Here is an 18,711-nt window from a genome sequence, read left to right on the forward strand (position 1 = left end):
AATGGTGTTGGGAAAATTGGACAACCACATTCAGAAGAATGAAACTGGACCATTTCCTTAGCCACACACAAAAATAGACTCCAAATGGTTGAAAGACCTCAATGTGAGACAGGAGTCCATCAAAATCCTAAAGGAGAACACAGGCAGCAACCTCTTTCACCTCAGCCACAGCAACTTCTTCCTAGAAACATCATCAAAGGCAAGGGAAGCAAGGGCAAAAATGAACTATTGGGACTTCATCAAGATAAAAACTTTTGCAAAGCAAAAGAAACAGTCAACAAAACCAAAAGACAACTGACAGAATGGGAGAAGATATTTGCAAATGACATATCAGATAAAGGGCTAGTATCCAAAATCTATAAAGAACTTATCAAACTCAACACCCAAAGAACAAAGAATCCAATCAAGAAATGGGCAGAAGACATGAACAGACATTTTTCCAAAGAAGACATCCAAATGGCCAACAGACACATGAAAAAGTGCTCAACATCGCTCAGCATCAGAGAAATCCAAATCAAAACCTCAATGAGATACCACCTCACACCAGTCAGAATGGCTAAAATTAACAAGTCAGGAAATGACAGATGTTGGCAGGGATGCAGAGAAAGGGGAACCCTCCTACACTGTTGGTGGGAATGCATGCTGGTGCAGCCACTTTGAAAAACAGTATTGAGGTTCCTCAAAAAGTTGAAAATAGAGCTACCATATGATCCAACAATTGCACTACTGGGTATTTACCCCAAAGATACAAAAGTAGGGATCCGAAGGGGTATGTGCACCCCAATGTTTATAGCAGCAATGTACACAATAGCCAAACCTTGGAAAGAGCCAAGATGTCCATCGACAGATGAATGGATAAAGAAGAGGTGGTATATACATACAATGGAATATTATGCAGCCATCAAAAGGAATGAAATCTTGCCATTTGCAATGACATGGATGGAACTGGAGGGTATTATGCTGAGCGAAATAAGTCAATCAGAGAAAGACATGTATCATATGATCTCACTGATATGAGGAATTCTTAATCTCAGGAAACAAACTGAGGGTTGCTGGAGTGGTGGGGGTTGGGAGGGATGGGGTGGCTGGGTGATAGACATTATGGAGGGTATGTGCTATGGTGAGTGCTGTGAATTGTGTAAGACTGTTGAATCACAGACTTGTACCTCTGAAACAAATAACACACTATATGTTAAAAAAAAAAAAGAAGAAGAAGATAGCAGGAAGGGAGAAACGAAGGGGGGGAAATTGGAGGGGGAGACGAACTATGAGAGACTATGGACTCTGAGAAACAAACTGAGGGTTCTAGAGGGGAGGAGAGTAGGGGGATGTGTTAGCCTAGTTAGGGTATTAAAGAGGGCACATACTGCATGGAGCACTTGGTATTATACGCAAACAATGAATCATGGAACAGTACATCAAAAACTAATGATGTAATGTATAGTGATCAACATAACATAATATAAATAAATAAATAAATAGATAGATAGATAGATAGATAGATAGATAAATAAATAAAAAGAAAATGTTCCCCCTAATAGGAATAAAATAAGGATATCTGTTATTACCACTTCTGTTCAAAATGGCCCTGGAGTTTCTAGCCAGATAATTTGATAAGGAAAAGAAATAAAAGGCATCTAGAATGGAAACAGAAAGTAAAACTGAAAGTAAAACTATCTCCATTTGCAAATGACATGATCTTGTATATAGAGGGTCCTAAGGAACCCTGTGATTACACTGGGCTCACTTCAACAATCCAGGTTAAATTTATTTTAAGGTCAACTGATTAGCAACCACAGTACATCTATAAAGTCCCTTCACAAAAGTACCCAGAATTGTTTTGATTGAATAACCAGGGGCAGGATACTTGGCGGGGTACATTTTCATAATTCTGCCTACCACAATTAGGTAGGCATTAGTTTGGTTCTCTTGTTCCACTTTATACATTTAAGGTGTTGACCGGTCTATGAAGCTTAAATTAGTTGCATCCTTGTAATTCTTCCATGACTAATTCAGTTGTAGCACACACTAAATCAATGTATCTACTCATCAGGTTGCCAGACTTCATTTGCAAAGAAATGAAATCCACTGAGTCCTTTCCAACTATTTAATTGATAAAATTCCCTGCCCGCTTTCATTTGGGAGAATCTCAGTCTACTGGCTATTTGGCCGTGGTTCCAAAGATATATTCTTAAATAAAACAAACAAAAAAAGATATATTCTTTGAAATTTGTATTACATTTATTTTAATACACTATTATTTGATTTTATGTATTTCTGTTGAGTATCGATTTTTTTCACTTGTAGCTGAATTAATTGGAAGAATATATACCCATATAAATTTCACAAATAAACAAGCCATCTGCCTGTGAAGAATAAAATTCCTGACAAAAGAAAAACAAATGACATATATGAAAAATTTCTGTATTTCTACAGAGAAATTATAGAATGTATTATTATTTAGCTCAAATCCATGTAATAATAATATTTACTTTAAAATATTTGACAGCTTGACTACTTCTGTTATATGGAAAAATTTCATTGGTGTCATATCAGTTAAGTCAAATAATCATCTAAGTTGTCAACTATGATTCCCTGACTGATGTTATTACTCTGAATTTAAAATAAAAGAAATGGCAAAATCAACAGATATTGTATTATCTAATAAGAAACAGGCATCAATTCTGTTCAGGAATTATGAAAACTTCATGTAGCTCACTAATTTAAAATGCACACAACATGCAAGCACACATCAAGGACCTTGATATTATTATCTTGACAATCAAAGAATTTGTGGAAGAAATAAAGCTCTCTGCAAAATACTACTTGAGGCAGAATGAATCATTAAGTACCAAATATGTATGCCTTTGAAATTTTTTGTACAACACCTCGGCCACTGCCATACATCCATCAGCATCTCTCATTTCTGCCTGGTTGGACAGCAGCAGAAATAGGATTGTCAAGTGTGAAGAAGTTAGATAGAGGAGGGAAAAGAGAGAATGTAATGGTCCTGATGAACAAAATCAGTAACCTTTGGTGACATAACCCTTGACATTCCCAGATACACATTTGGCTAATCTTCATTTCCAAAGACAGCATCCTCAGAGCAGACTGCTATATCACTGCCTGAACACACCAAGTATCTCTACATGGTTCTTAGGTGGTTCTTTCAATCTCAAATATCATGCCTCTCACTCCCCTGTCCATTGAAATACAACTCATCTTTCAAGTCCTTTCTCAAGTCTTGTCTTAAAGTGATGACATCAGTTTCTATTTGGAGTGTGCTTCTCTCTGGTGTCAGAATTTGCCTATATCCACAGAGCAGTATGCTCAGACTAACATCACAGCACTTTAAAAAATTTCCCCCATATTATAGTTCATTGTGTTATTGTCAAGGGTGTTTTTCAAAGAGATCATATCATATATGCAGCATATATCGTAACAGTCTTTATAATATTCATAGCATGTATCATGATGCCTTACACACACTGGGGTTAATAAAAGCTTTTGAATTGAAATTCACAATTGTCACCACCATATATAAATACATGCACCTAAATATATAAAAGAAATTTTTCCATAAGATACCTCAGAATAAACCTAACCAAAGAGGTAAAGGATCTATACTCTAGGAACTACAGAACACTCATGAAAGAAATTGAAGAAGACATAAAAAAGATGGAAAAACATTCCATGCTCATGGATCGGAAGAATAAGCATTGTTAAAATGTCTATGCTTCACAGAGCAATCTATACCTTTAACACCATCCCGATCAAAATTCCAAAGACATTTTTCAAAGGGCTGGAACAAACAATCCTAAAATTTGTATGGAATCAGAAAAGACCCTGAATCGCCAAGGAAATGTTGAAAAAGAAAAACAAAGCTGGGGGCATCATGTTGCCTGATTTCAAGCTATATTACAAAGCAATGACCACCAAGACAGCATGGTACTGGCACAAAAACAGACATATAGACCAATGGAACAGAATAGAGAGCCCAGATATGGACCCTCAACTCTATGGTCAAATAATCTTCGACAAAGCTGGAAAAAAATATGCAATGGAAAAAAGACAGTCTCTTCAATAAATGGTGCTGGGAAAATTAGACAGCTATATACAGAAGAATGAAACTCGACCATTCTTTAACACCATACACAAAGATAAAGTCAAAAGGCATGAGAGACCTCAATGTGAGACAGGAATCCATCAAAATCCTACAGGAGAACATAGGCAGTAACCTCTTTGACATCAGCCACAGCAAATTCTTTCAAGATACATCTCCAAAGGCTAGTGAAACAAAAGCAAAAATGAACTTTTGGGACTTCATCAAGATAAAAAGCTTCTGCATAGCAAAGGAAACAGTCAACAAAACAAAGAGGCAACCCACAAAATGGGAGAAGATATTTCCAAATGACACCACAGACAAAGCACTGATTTCCAAGATCTATAAAGAACTTCTCAAACTCAACACCCAAAAAACAAATAATCAAGTCAAAAAATGGGCAGAAGACATGAACACTTCTCCAAAGAAGACATACAAATGGCTAACAGACATATGAAAAAATGTTCATCATCATTAGCCATCAGGGAAATTCAAATCAAAATCACATTGAGATACCACCTTACACCAGTTAGAATGGCAAAAATTGACAAGGCAAGAAACAACAAATGTTGGAGAGGTTGTGGAGAAAGGGGAACCCTCTTACACTGTTGGTGGGAATGCAAGTTGGTACAGCCACTTTGGAAAACAGTGTGAAGGTTCCTTAAAAATTAAAAATAGAGCTACCCTATGACCCAGCAATTGCACTACTGGGTATTTACCCCAAAGACACAGATGTAGTGAAAAGAAGGTCCATATGAACCCCAATGTTCATAGCAGCAATGTCTGCAATAGCCAAACTGTGGAAAGAGCCAAGATGTCCTTCAACAGAAGAATGGATAAAGAAGATGTGGTCCATATATACAATGGAATATTACTCAGCCATCAGAAAGGATGAATACCCAACTTTTACACCAACATGGATAGGACTGGAGGAGATTATGCTAAGTGAAATAAGTCAAGCAGAGAAAGTCAATTATCATATGGTTTCACTTATTTGTGGAACATAAGGAATAGCATGGAGGATATTAGGAGAAGGAAGGGTAAAATGAAGGGGGGGGGGAATCGGAGGGGGAGTTGAACCATGAGAGACGATGGACTCTGAAAAACAAACTGAGGGTTCTAGAGGGGAAGGGGGTGGGAGGATGGGTTAGCCTGGTGATGGGTATTAAAGAGGGCACTTTCTGCATGGAGCACTGGGTGTTATACAAAAACAATGAATCGTGGATCACTACATCAAAAACTAATGATGTACTGTATGGTGACTAACATAATAAAATAAAATAAAATAAATAAAAGAACAATCAAAAAAAGAAAATTTTCACATTTAATTATTTTTTTACTTTTAAAATAGTGTTACTACAATATTGAAAATGGCACAGCTGGAACAATACAATGAATTTCATTTCACAAATACAAATCTTGTTTGTATTTTTATTGTAAGGTACAGGCTGACCTACTATTATAAAATCTCCTCCTTCATTGAAAATTCAGATGAATGTTGAAATAACAGCCTAACAAAGCTGATTCTTACACAAAATCAGAGTATACATCAAGGTACACCTGACCTATGTTTGCTACAAAAGTGACCACTAACCACTAAAATCAAGATAACTTATCTGTTAGTTCTTGGAGGAGGAATTTGGTCTACTCACATATCTCCAACAGTGCATATTGTTAGAAGCAAAAATGCTCAATTAATGTTTATTGAACAGACTTGAGACTGAAAACTATGGCTCATAGACAAATCCCACCTGCCACATGATTTTGAATGGCCTGAGAGCTAAGGGTTTTTACATGTGTAAATGGTTGAAAAAGTTCAAAAGAATAATATTTGCTGACATGTTAAAATTATATGAATTATAAATTCCAGAGTCCATCAATAAAAAAATAGTTTTATTGTAACACAGTCATACTCAATCTTTATGTATTGTCTATGGCTACTTCCACAGCATAATGGCAGGGTTGAGTAGTAGGGACATAAACTATATGATCTAAAAAGCCAAAACTATTAATACTCTGGTCCTTGAAGGAAAAAAATATGCAGATTCCTGGAATAGAAAAGGTATAAGGTTTATGTCTCCATCACTAGATGGTGACTTCCCTGGGGACAAGAACTCTGTTCTTCTTCACTCTTATATTTGCAGATCCTAGGATAATATGTGGAGCAATGTAAATGCTCAATAAGAATTTTTTGAAATAATAAATATATAAAAGAATAAATGAACATTAATTTTTCACTGATATAAAAATAAACAGATATTAAGACTATAAAGGCTGCAAAAACTTGATCTAGACAGTGAGTGTAAGATTTTTTTTCCAGTTTTTGTCTTTCGCTGTTTATTATTAGTAAAATAATACAACTCAATGTCTAAATCATGCACCTGCCAAGTATTTAGAAATGCATTATGGTTCCCAGTGCCCATCACAAAGGGCAGCATGGAGCAGTTTACGGGCATGCTGATATGAGAATGTCCAGTAATAAATATAATACTTATACAAAAAAAAAAAAAAAAAACCCTAGAAGTTAAGACCTCAAGAAAAGATAAACCAAAGAGGCATATTTTTATGGGAACAGAAACTTGGAGAAAGGGATCAGAACACGTTAGATTCCTTCAGACTTTGGCCTGAGGTTAGGTTGTGGTTGTAGCTGGTGCATGTGACTAAAATTCTGATAGAAAAGTTGCTGTCTCCTTGGCTGGAAGAATCAAAGAAAGGAAACTAGGCCAGCCAGGTCCACCATAAATAAAGGGAAGGATTCTAGAAAGAAGAGAGCCAGAAGAAGAGGTGGCTTATGTTTCGTGAATAAACTACTCAAATCCCGGGCTAAAATTAAAACATGCATGTGTAGGCAGGGAGCACATCTAGTAAAGGTTAAAAGAACTGAAATGATATTTGAACTTCTGACGACAACAAACAAAACAGAGGTTTCCATCTGAGTCTAAGCAAGTTAACCATCCACTTAGACAAAACAAATTATAAACATCTTAGAAAAAGCCCTTGCAGTTCTCATAAAACTGAACATTCACTGACACAGCACCTCACTTCTAGATATTCACCCAAGAGAATTAAAAACATCAGGACACTGGGACGCCTGGGTGGCTCAGTCGGTTAAGTGGCTGCCTACGGCCCAGGTCATGATCCCAGGGTCCTGGGATCAAGTCCCACATCGGGCTCCTTGCTCAGCAGAGAACCTGCTTCTCCCTTTCTCTCCCTCTGCTTGTGCTCTCTCTGTCAAATAAATAAAATCTTTAAAACAAAACAAAACAAAAACATCAGGACACAAAGACTTATTTTTATATGAATGTTTATAGCATGACATTCCATAAGAGGAAAAAAAACAGAGGTGTCCATCAATAGGAGAATGGATGGATAATCTCATACAATTGCACACTATTCAGTAATAAAAAGGAAAGAGCTCATGATACATGCTACAACATGGATGAATCTGAAGCATTACGCTAAGTGAACAAAGCCTTGCATAAAGTGTATACACTGTATGGGTTCATGTACATGAAGTTCTCGAACAGGAGAGACAAATCCATGAGGGAAGAAATTAAAATGGTCATTGTCTTGGTCTTGGGAGTGGAGGGTAGGAGCAAGTTTTGATTAGGAAGTTATATGAGTGAACTTTCTGGCTTGACAATAATGTTCTACATTTTGTTAAGTGTTCAGGTTGCATAGGTGAATGCATTTGTCAGAACTTATCAAATAGTACACTTACGATTGGTGTTTTCACATAATGTAAATTTTACCTCAAAATTTAAAAAAATAATTGTAATGAATATTGAATTCTAACAGGGGCAAATGCACTTTTTCTTAAAGGGCCAAATAGTTTAGGCTTGGTGGACCGTATGGTTTCTGTCACAGTGACACAACTCCAAGGCTGTAGCACAAAAGCAGACTTGGGCACTTTGTGAATGAGTGGGTGGGGCTGTGATGCAATAAAACTTTATTTACAAAAACAGGAAAATGATCACAGGCCATGGTTTGTTGACCCCTACGTCTAGATGATACCATGCTAATGTACTTGGGGTAAAGTGATTTCTGCAATTTCTTTGGAATGCATTGAAAATATAATGGATTGATAGATGGGGAAAGGGATCAGTAGATGGATAGATATTTCATAAAACAAATACAGTAATTTTGGTTGTAAAACTTAAGTGGTGGGTATATGGCTATTCACAGTAAAAATTTTTTGAAGCTTTCCATATGACTGAAAAAATTGTAATAAACTGGGGGGGAACTATACAAATAAAAAATAACTGGGCACAAAGACCCTGCTTATAGCTTACTAGACAAAACAGAGTTATTATGGCCACGAATTAAGAAGCACAGTGTAAATGAGGGGTGCCTGGGTGGCTCAGTTGGCTAAACATCTGCCTTTGGCTCAGGTCATGATCCCAGGGTCCTGGGATCGAGCCCCCATGGGACTCCCTGCTCAGTGGGGAGCCTGCTTCTCCCTCTCCCTCTATTTTTCCTCCCAGCCCCCTACTCATGCTCTCTCTCTCTCTGCAGTCTCTCTCTCAAATAAATAAGTAAAATCTTAAAAAAAAAAAAAAAAAGGAACAGTGTAAATGAAACTTTCAAAGCTATTATGTGCTACCCAGCAATCCCACACAACCGAAGAAATGCCCCAGCAATGGGTCACTGTAGGTGTGGCCACTGAGAATAGCAAAGGGCCTTCAGTCTTAGGCTGAGATCATCACACTCTCTAGAATAAAATTAAATGACTGGATGATGTTTAATAGTTTGTGTGTGTCATAATATAATATATGGATTTTAGATCTAATTTAATAATTGGTCAAAATAACATGAGTCCTAATATTTCCATTTAAACCTGATTTTAAATACCCAAATAAGAAAAATAATCTGCAATATAGAGGGAAATGTTAACTTTTCAAATAAATTATTATTTCTTAAAGATTTTTTACTTACTTATTTGGCAGAGAGAGAGAGAACAAGCAGGGGGAGCAGCAGAGGGAGAGGGAGAAGCAGGCTCTCCGCTGAGCAGGGAGCCTGATGAGGGGCTCGATCCCAGGACCCTGGGATCATGACCTGAGCCAAAGGCAGACGCTTAACCAACTGAGCCACCCAGGTGCCCCAAGTATTTTTATCTCTGATAACCTATACATTTTACATTTATAGTGAATTACACATTTTAAAATCCTCATGTATCTCCGTTAATATCCCCTGAACTTAGAATTATTTAAAACTTGATATTCTGATAAGTGTTACAAGAAAAACTCATATTCCATTATTTTTTTAAATATAAAGTTTTACCATTGTTGCAAAGACATAATTGAATTTTTGTAACGATACCTTTTCATCTAAATGCAATGCTATATACTTTTTAAAAATCAATATTATATTTTAATCACTCTGCTCCAAGCTTTAGTAGACTTCAAATATTGACACAGTGATGTTTTTAATGTTCTAATAGATTTTCAAACTTAGCTCTGAAAACTTCTCCAGGCATTGATTACATGATGGAAAATATTATGTTGGAGTACTAGCAAATTATTTCAAGAGTAAGTTAATCAAAAATTTTATTAATACTCATGAAATAAGGATTTTTGAATGGAGACAAGATTCCAACCAGATGATTTTTCTATAAACATTTTCACACAGCTAATATCTAAAGGGAGAACACTGGCTTATTTAAAATTATATCTAGGGAAATACTCATATTTTAACATTTACTTGTAGTTACAAGAGATGCATTTCTATTATTAAAATCACCAGCCTTCAATAATTATGCCAGGAAATATTTTGCCCCCTTCTCCCTATGAGGCTTGTCTTATTCCCACTTTACAGATGAGGAAACTGAGACCACACAGACAGCAGGTTGACAGCCAGGGTTCAAACCCATCTAGTTTGACTCCGGAGATCTGAATTCAAACCAAGTGATGTAGCTACAATGGTATCGGCCGATAAAACATCTCAAATTTGATGTAATTGCCCCCATTTTATTTCTTGACTGGCTATCAAAAAAATCAGCATGACAAAATGAGAAAAAAGTAGGAAGAAAGAAAAGAAAGAGGGAAGAGAGGGAGGAGGGAGGAAAGAGGGAAGCAGGAAGCACAATGACAAGGATTCTGATTGTCTAACTCGAAGATGAGGAGGCACACAAAAGGCATAGAAAAAGAGCCACATGCAACAAAAGGAGAAAATTTCAGGTATTCTGCCCAAGAAGCAGCCTAGGATAAGTAAATGCATGCTGTGAAGTCTTTAAGTATAAGATAGAAGCAGTGGGGAGGTTCTAACAGAGATATATATAGAATCAAAAACTTTGCAAGGTATTGTAATGACTAAAAGATGGGAACCAGATTCAATATCATCACCATTTGACACAACTGAACACATCATAAAAATTGTCTGTATTGCAGCAAGTTGTTGGTCCTGTTTGAAAAGCTGATCCCTTGTTTGTGATAAAGTTAGCTTATTCTTAACAATTGTCAAAGATTCCTTTTAAAAAGTATTTTTAATCATGGATCACTACATCAAAAACTAATGATTTATTGTATGGTGACTAACATAACATAGTAAAATAAAATTTAATAAATAAATAAATAAATAAAAAGTATTTTTGCCATCAAAGCCAAACAAATTAACAAACTTCAGTTCACTTACCTAGAAGTTGGAGTTAGGAACACCAAAATTATCCAGAAATGTACTAAATATCAACTTTTCTTGAATGTCAGATGTTTTATGGCAAGTTATACCCACAAATCTCATTTAGCTCTTACATCAACTACCTATGAACTATTATCATTCCACCTCTCAGAGTTGAGAAACTGTGGCTTAAAAAAAGTAAATTGCTCAAGATCACACACCTAGTAAGTGATGGAGCCAGGATCCTAATCCACATCTGTAGGTTTTATGCAAACATTTCCAAACAATTAACACCTGATACCTCAATACTGACTTGCTTTAAATTATCTCTAGGGAAAATACTCGCATTTAAAATTAGATTGTATTTATTTTAGAGAAATGTCACTTTTTTTTTTAGGTGTTTGATAAAGTTTTATTTTAATTCCATTAAAAAATTTTTAAATTCGGGGGAGGAGCAAGATGGTGCAGGAGTAGGAGACCTAAATTTCGTCTGGTCCCAGGAATTCAGCTAGATGGGGATCAAACCATTCTGAACACCTACAAACTCAACAGATCCAAGAAAAGAATAGCAGCAACGCTCTGAACAGAAAAGCGACCACTTTCTGGAAGGTAGGACATGCAGAGAAGTGAATCGAAGGTGATATTCGGAAGGATAGACCATGGGGGAGGGGGCCTCCACCAGCCATTACCGGCAAGTGATAGACCCGAGGAGCACAAAATCGGAACTTTTAGAAGTGGGCTCCGCTGAGGGATGTAGCTCCAGTGGCTAAGCGGGGGATGGAACACTCGCAGGACAGTGTGGTCTCAGGACCCTCGGGGTCACAGAAAGACCGGGGGTGCATGAGTGCGGCAGAGCTCCCAGGTAACGGAGCAGGGAAGCCGGCTGCAGAGACAGAGCCCAGGCGCGGGCTCTCAGCTCGGGGTTGCCATAAACCGTGATCCGTGGCACAGTCGGGCCCCTGCTCCTCCAGCAGGGACCCAACCAGCGGCAGATCCGGGGAGACTCCCCTTCCTCCCCTGGGAAGAGCGGCGTGGGAGCACACCATAGGGATCTGCTGGGTTTGGAGACTCCACACCCAGTCGGGTGCCAGAAATAGAAACCCCAATCAAAAGACACAGGCTATCAGGGTGGATAAAGAAACAAGACCCATCTATATGCTGTCTTCAAGAGACTCATTTTAGAACCAAAGACACCCCCAGATTGAAAGTGAGGGGGTGGAAAACAATTTACCATGCTAATGGACACCAAAAGAAAGCTGGGGTGGCAATCCTTAGATCAGACAAATTGGATTTTAAACCAAAGACTATAATAAGAGATGAGGAAGGACACTATATCCTACTTAAAGGGTCTATCCAACAAGAAGATCTAACAATTGTAAATATCTATGCTCCTAACATGGGAGCAGCCAATTACATAGCCAATTAATAACAAAAGCAAAGAAACACATCGACAACAATACAATAATAGTGGGGGACTTTAACACCCCCCTCACTGAAATGGACAGATCATCTAAGCAAAAGATCCACAAGGAAGTAAAGACTTTAAATGACACACTGGACCAAATGGACTTCACAGATCTATTCAGAACATTCCATCCCAAAGCAACAGAATACACATTCTTCTCTAGTGCCCATGGAACATTCTCCAGAATACATCACATCCTAGGTCACAAATCAGGTCTCAACCAGTACCAAAAGATTGGGATCATTCCCTGCCTATTTTCAGACCACAATGCTTTCAAACTAGAACTCAATCACAAGAGGAAAGTCGGAAAGAACTCAAATACATGGAGGCTAAAGAGCATCCTACTGAAGAATGAATGGGTCAATCAGGAAATTAAAGAAGAACTTAAAAATTCATGGAAACCAATGAAAATGAAAACACAACTGTTCAAAATCTTTGGGATGCAGCAAAGGCAGTCCTAAGAGGAAAGTACATAGCAATACAAGCCTTTCTCAAGAAACAAGAAAGGTCTCAAATACACAACTTAACCCTACACCTAAAGGAGCTGGAGAAAGAACAGCAAATAAAGCCTAAACCCAGCAGGAGAAGAGAAATAATAAAGATCAGAGCAGAAATAGAAACCAAAACAACACTAGAACAGATCAACAAAACTAGGAGCTGGTTCTTTGAAAGAATTAACAAGATTGATAAACCCCTGGCCAGACTTATCAAAAAGAGATGACCCAAATAAATAAAATCATGAATGAAAGAGGAGAGATCACAGCCAACACCAAAGAAATACAAACAATTATAAGAACATATTATGAGCAACTATATGCCAGCAAATTAGATAACCTGGAAGAAATGGATGCATTCCTAGAGATGTATCAACTACCAAAACTGAACCAGGAAGAAATAGAAAACCTGAACAGACCTATAACCACTAAGGAAATTGAAGCAGTCATCAAAATTCTCCCAAAAAACAAAAGCCCAGGGCCAGATGGCTTCCCAGGGGAATTCTACCAAACATTTCAAGAAGAATTAATACCTATTCTTCTGAAACTGTTCCAAAAAATAGAAATGGAAGGAAAACTTCCAAACTCATTTTATGGGGCCACCATTACCTTGAATCCAAAACCAAAGACCCCATCAAAAAGGAGAATTCCAGACCGATATCCCTGATGAACATGGATGCAAAAATTCTCACCAAAATACTAGCCAATAGGATCCAACAGCACATTCAAAGGATTATTCACCACGACCAAGTGGGATTTATCCCTGGGCTGCAAGGTTGGTTCAACATCCACAAATCAATCAATGTGATACAATACAATAATAAAAGAAAAAACAAAAACCATATGATCCTCTTCAATAGATGCAGAAAAAGCATTTGACAAAGTACAGCATCCTTTCTTGATCAAACCTCTTCAGAGTAGAGGGAGAGAGGGTCCATACCTCAATATCATAAAAGCCATCTATCAAAAACCCACAGCGAATATCATTCTCAATGGGGAAAAACTGAGATCTTTCCTCCTAAGGTCAGGAACATGGCAGGGATGTCCACTATCACCACTGCTATTCAACAAAGTATTAGAAGTCCTAGCCACAAAATTAACAAGTCAGGAAATGACAGATGTTGGCGGGGATGTGGAGAAAGGGGAACCTTCCTACACTGTTGGTGGGAATGCAAGCTGGTGCAGCCACTCTGGAAAACAGCATGGAGGTTCCTCAAAAAGTCGAAAATAGAGCTACCATATGACCCAGCAATTGCACTACTGGGTATTTACCCCAAAGATACAAATGTAGGGATCCGAAGGGGTACATGCACCCTGATGTTTATAGCAGCAATGTCCACAATAGCCAAACTGTGGAAAGAGCCAAGATGTCCATCAACAGATGAATGGATAAAGAAGAGGTGGTATATACATACAATGGAATATTATGCAGCCATCTAAAGGAATGAAATCTTGCTATTTGCAACAACGTGGATGGAACTGGAAGGTATTATGCTGAGTGAAATAAGTCAATCAGAGAAAGACATGTATCATATGATCTCACTGATATGAGGAATTCTTAATCTCAGGAAACAAACTGAGGGTCGTTAGAATGGTGTGCGGTGGGAGGGAGGGGGTGGCTGGGTGATAGACATTGGGGAGAGTATGTCCTATGTTGTGTGCTGTGAATTGTGTAAGACTGTTGAATCACAGACTTGTACCTCTGAAACAAATAATACATTATATGTTAAAAAAAAAAAAAAAGAAGAAGATAGCAGGAAGGGAAAAATGAAGGGGGGGAAATTGGAGGTGGGGATGAACCATGAGAGACTATGGACTCTGAGAAACAAATTGAGGGCTCTAGAGGGGAGGGGGAAGGGGGATGGGTTAGCCTGGTGATGGGTATTAAAGAGGGCACATACTGCATGGAGCACGGGGTGTTATATGCAAACAATGAATCATGGAACACTACATCTAAAACTAATGATGTAATGTATGGTGATTAACATAATATAATAAAATAAAATTTGAATTCTTTAAACTCCATTTAATTAACATACTGTATAATTAGTTTCAGGGGGAGAATTTAGTGATTCATCAGTTGCATATAACGCACAGTGCTCATTACATCAAGTGCCCTCCCTAATGCCCATTACCCAGTTATGCCATCCGCCCACCCACCTCCTCTTCAGCAACCCTCAGTTTGTTGTACCTGAGAATCATAAAGATGAACAGCGTAAAATATTACATTTATACATCACTTATTTAGAGTGATTTTTCTCCTTGTATTTGAGAAGTTTAGTATTAGTATAGTATTAGTATAAACACTCATCTAAGAAAGTCTTATACTTTTTACTTTTTTTTTCCTTATTGTTATGAGAGAAACATCACCTTTATAAAAAAATCTCCAGCCTTCAATTAGTAATGCCAGGCAATATACTACCTCTTTTCATATCATGTGTAAGTCCATCAAATGAGGGAAGGCATAGAGTTGATTTTTGCTCACTAAAATATCTTAATCACGGGGTGCCTGGGTGGCTCAGCCTTCGGCTCAGGTCATGATCTCAGGGTCCTGAGATCGAGCCCCGCATCGGCCTCCCTGCTCAGCGGGAAGTCTACTTCTCCCTCTCCCACTCCCCCTGCTTGTGTTCCCTCTCTTACTATGTCTCTCTCTGAAATAAATAAATAAAATCTTTAAAAAAAATAATAAAATAAAATAAAATATCTTAATCACCTGGTACAAAATGATGAATGAATTAAGTTCATTAGTTATCAAATAAAGAAATGAATAAAAGTCTGGCTCCAGAGCCACCTCAGCGGCTAATGAGCAGCCCATCAGAGCCTCCTAGATAGCCTGAGAAAACAAGTGTTGTTAGAGCTGAAATCAGTATAGCCAAGAGCAAAGTAATTTGATGAATTAACCTATGTAGCATTATCATGTTAAATTTTTCATTTTCCATAAAGAGTCAAAACAGCTAGAAAATCCCAATCATTGTCTAGGTAGACCTTCAGGATCCCAGGAATGCAACTATGAGACTCCATTGTGATATTTTGTATCATAAACATCCTGAAAATGGTTAAAGAAGGCATAGAGTTAGACATTATAATAATTGATATCTAAATATCGGCCAATATTCTACTGATAATCAACCACTTGACAAGAAAAAAAGAAATTCAAAGCATTTACCAGACATATCACCGTTGTGATCATAAAATGGAGGTGAGAGACCGGTCATCCCACTTCTCTTTGTCCAAACAAGTTGCAGACTATGATCTTGTGTCATACTACAGAGCCCATTTTCAAAATCACATCTTTCATAACTGGAGCCTAATGAGAAAATAAAGAAATTAGCTTTCACAACCCCATTTGGCTTCTTAAGAAATCAGACAAGAGTAGAGAAAAAAAAAAAGCTTAGGAACAAACAGCAAATGTAGATTAATATAAGGACTATTTTCCACATTTTAAGTCTACTTTATTAATGCAAAGCTTTTTTGCAGATGACATTCTAATAAATCACTACACACAAAACCAGTGTGGTCAAACAGAAAGAAGGCCACTCGAGGTCAGAAGAGAGAGGACCTAATCCTGGTTTTGTCTATTACCCGAGTGCTTTAGTTAAACCATTTAACCATAGCAAGCCCTTTTCTTCCCTTATAAGATTAGAATAATGACATCCTGCCCTCTCTCCCTCAAATGACTGCTATAAGAATCAAATGACATAATTTATATAAAATACAACTCTTAGAACTATAAAACATGAGGAATTATTATTAAGGTTATATCTTCAGGTCCACCTCGATATTTCAGCCTTCCAGGCATATCAGAATCTCAGGTGTGGGCAAACACATCACCAAGGACCTTCTGACTAAAGATCGACCATCCGTGGCTGTGATGCAACCCTGGAATTAAATATAGCACCTTCCTGTTGAGTATCAAGTTCTTGGAATTCTTGGTGCTTTTATCATAACAAGGGCAATTTCTGGCTCTTTTTGTCTTTTCCCCAGGTTTAACTGATCCGAGCGGTTTGGCAGAAGCTGAAGGATTTGGACATTTGGTTGTTCATAATAACCACCAAGTCGGGCTTTATTTCATTATCCAACATCTGTAAATGTCAACTCTCTAAAAAATAGGTTATCTCGACCACAATAGCCCCTGCTGGGTTATAGTTCTTAACAACCATGGAGATTCTCCTTTGACAAGTTTGTTCTTGCCCTGACTGGTTGCATTAGCCACCGTGGGAGTAAATATGCTGGTGAATGGTTAGGCAGCATCTGGCAACCCAGTCACGAAATCATAATTTTTACTTAAGCACATTTTGGACAAAATATTATTTAATAATGATATATCGGATGCATGTTCTTGAGATCATACATATGAGTACTGAAAGCTGATTTAGAAATATCACTTTTGAATGACAAGTAAACTCACTTTATTACCAGTGGTCTATTTCATTTATTTTACTCCTAGATCCCTTATTTTGAAAGATCTCATAGACCAGCTGTATTCTGTAATAACAGGAATCTTAATAGCTACAATTTATCAAGGTAGTTTGTTCTGTGCTAGGCGTTCTACTTGCAGTTTTTTATTTATTCCTTACAACAACCATATGAATCAGGCATTTTTTTCCATTTTAAAAGTGAAGAAGCTGGGGCAACTGGGTGGCTCAGTCAGTTAACTGTCTGCCTTCAGCTCAGGTCATGATCCTGGGGTCCTGGGATTGAGCCCCACGTGGAGCTCCCTGTTCAACAGGGAGTCTGCTTCTCCCGCTGCCCCTCCCCCCTCATGCTCTCTCTCTCTCTCTCTCTCTCTCTCAAATAAATAAATAAATAAACAAAATCCTTTTTTTAAAAAGTGAAGCAGTTTAGACCATGTGTTACAGACATAAAGTAACTCACCCAAGTTAGACCAGCTAGTGAGTGCTGGGGCTAAGATTAGAACCAAGGTCTTTCTCATGTATCATATGACCTCACTGATATGAGGAATTCTTAATCTCAGGAAACAAACTGAGGGTTGCTGGAGTGGGGGGTGGGGTGGGAGGGATGGGGTGACTGGGTGATAGACACTGGGGAGGGTATATGCTCTGGTAAGCGCTGTGAATTGTGCAAGACTGTTGAATCTCAGATCTGTACCCCTGAAATAAATAATGCAATATATGTTAAGAAAAAAAAAAAAAAGAAGAAGAAGATAGCAGGAGGGGAAGAATGAAGGGGGGGAAATCGGAGGGGTAGACGAACCATGAGAGACGATGGACTCTGAAAAACAAACTGAGGGTTCTAGAGAGGATGGGGGTGGGAGGATGGGTTAGCCTGGTGATGGGTATTAAAGAGGGCACGTTCTGCATGGAGCACTGGGTGTTATGCACAAACAATGAATCATGGAACACTACATCTAAAACTAATGATGTAATGTATGGGGATTGAAATAACAATAAAAAAATTAAAAAAAAAAAAAAGAACCAAGATCTTTCTGACTTCAGAACATGAGCTCGTAAAGCTCTGTTCTGAGGCCTAATTATTAGTCCACTCTCCCATTTTGATCAAAAACCTAGAGTTAGGGGGCACCTGAGTGGCTCAGATGGTTAAGCATCTGCCTTCGGCTCAGGTCATGGTCCCAGGGTCCTGAGATCGAGCCCCGCATCGGGCTCCCTGCTCAGCGGGAAACCTGCTTCTCCCTCTCCCACTCCCCCTGCTTGTGTTCCCTCTCTCGCTGTGTATCTCTCTGTCAAATAAATAAATAAAATCTTAAAAAAAAAAAAACAACCTAGAGTTAGAAGTTCTAGTCAGCCTGAAGGAACCAGTATTTCCAGACTGAATTGATGTCATTCTATCCAAAAGCTAAGAAATTTGATTAGTCTGGGAATCATACCATGGCTAAATTTACAATTGCCATAAGGCCTTTGAAATATTTAGAATAGCTGGAATATCCCAATTATTACCTCATGGACCTCTCGTGATCTAGAGAATCTGGTTGAACAACAACAACAAAAATGAACAAAATTATATATAATTATTTGTATATATATGTGTGTGTGTCATTCAATTAGCTATGCATGTATCTG

At 37.9% G+C, this 18,711-nt stretch overlaps 1 protein-coding gene across 1 annotated transcript in view; it reads right to left on the bottom strand.

Annotated features, from left to right (window-relative positions):
• The window catches only part of MALRD1 (MAM and LDL receptor class A domain containing 1), an 807,963-nt gene that overhangs the window by 776,676 nt on the left and 12,576 nt on the right, over nt 1-18,711 (bottom strand). Inside the window, exon 3 of the mRNA XM_035022447.1 lies at nt 15,840-15,980. Coding sequence (XP_034878338.1) covers nt 15,840-15,980 — 141 coding nt within the window. The remainder of the gene's footprint in view (nt 1-15,839; nt 15,981-18,711) is intronic.

This window comes from Mirounga leonina, unplaced genomic scaffold (assembly GCF_011800145.1).
Source record: "Mirounga leonina isolate KUSES-001 unplaced genomic scaffold, KU_Mleo_1.0 Mir_175, whole genome shotgun sequence".
NCBI classification, from domain to species: Eukaryota; Metazoa; Chordata; class Mammalia; order Carnivora; family Phocidae; genus Mirounga; species Mirounga leonina.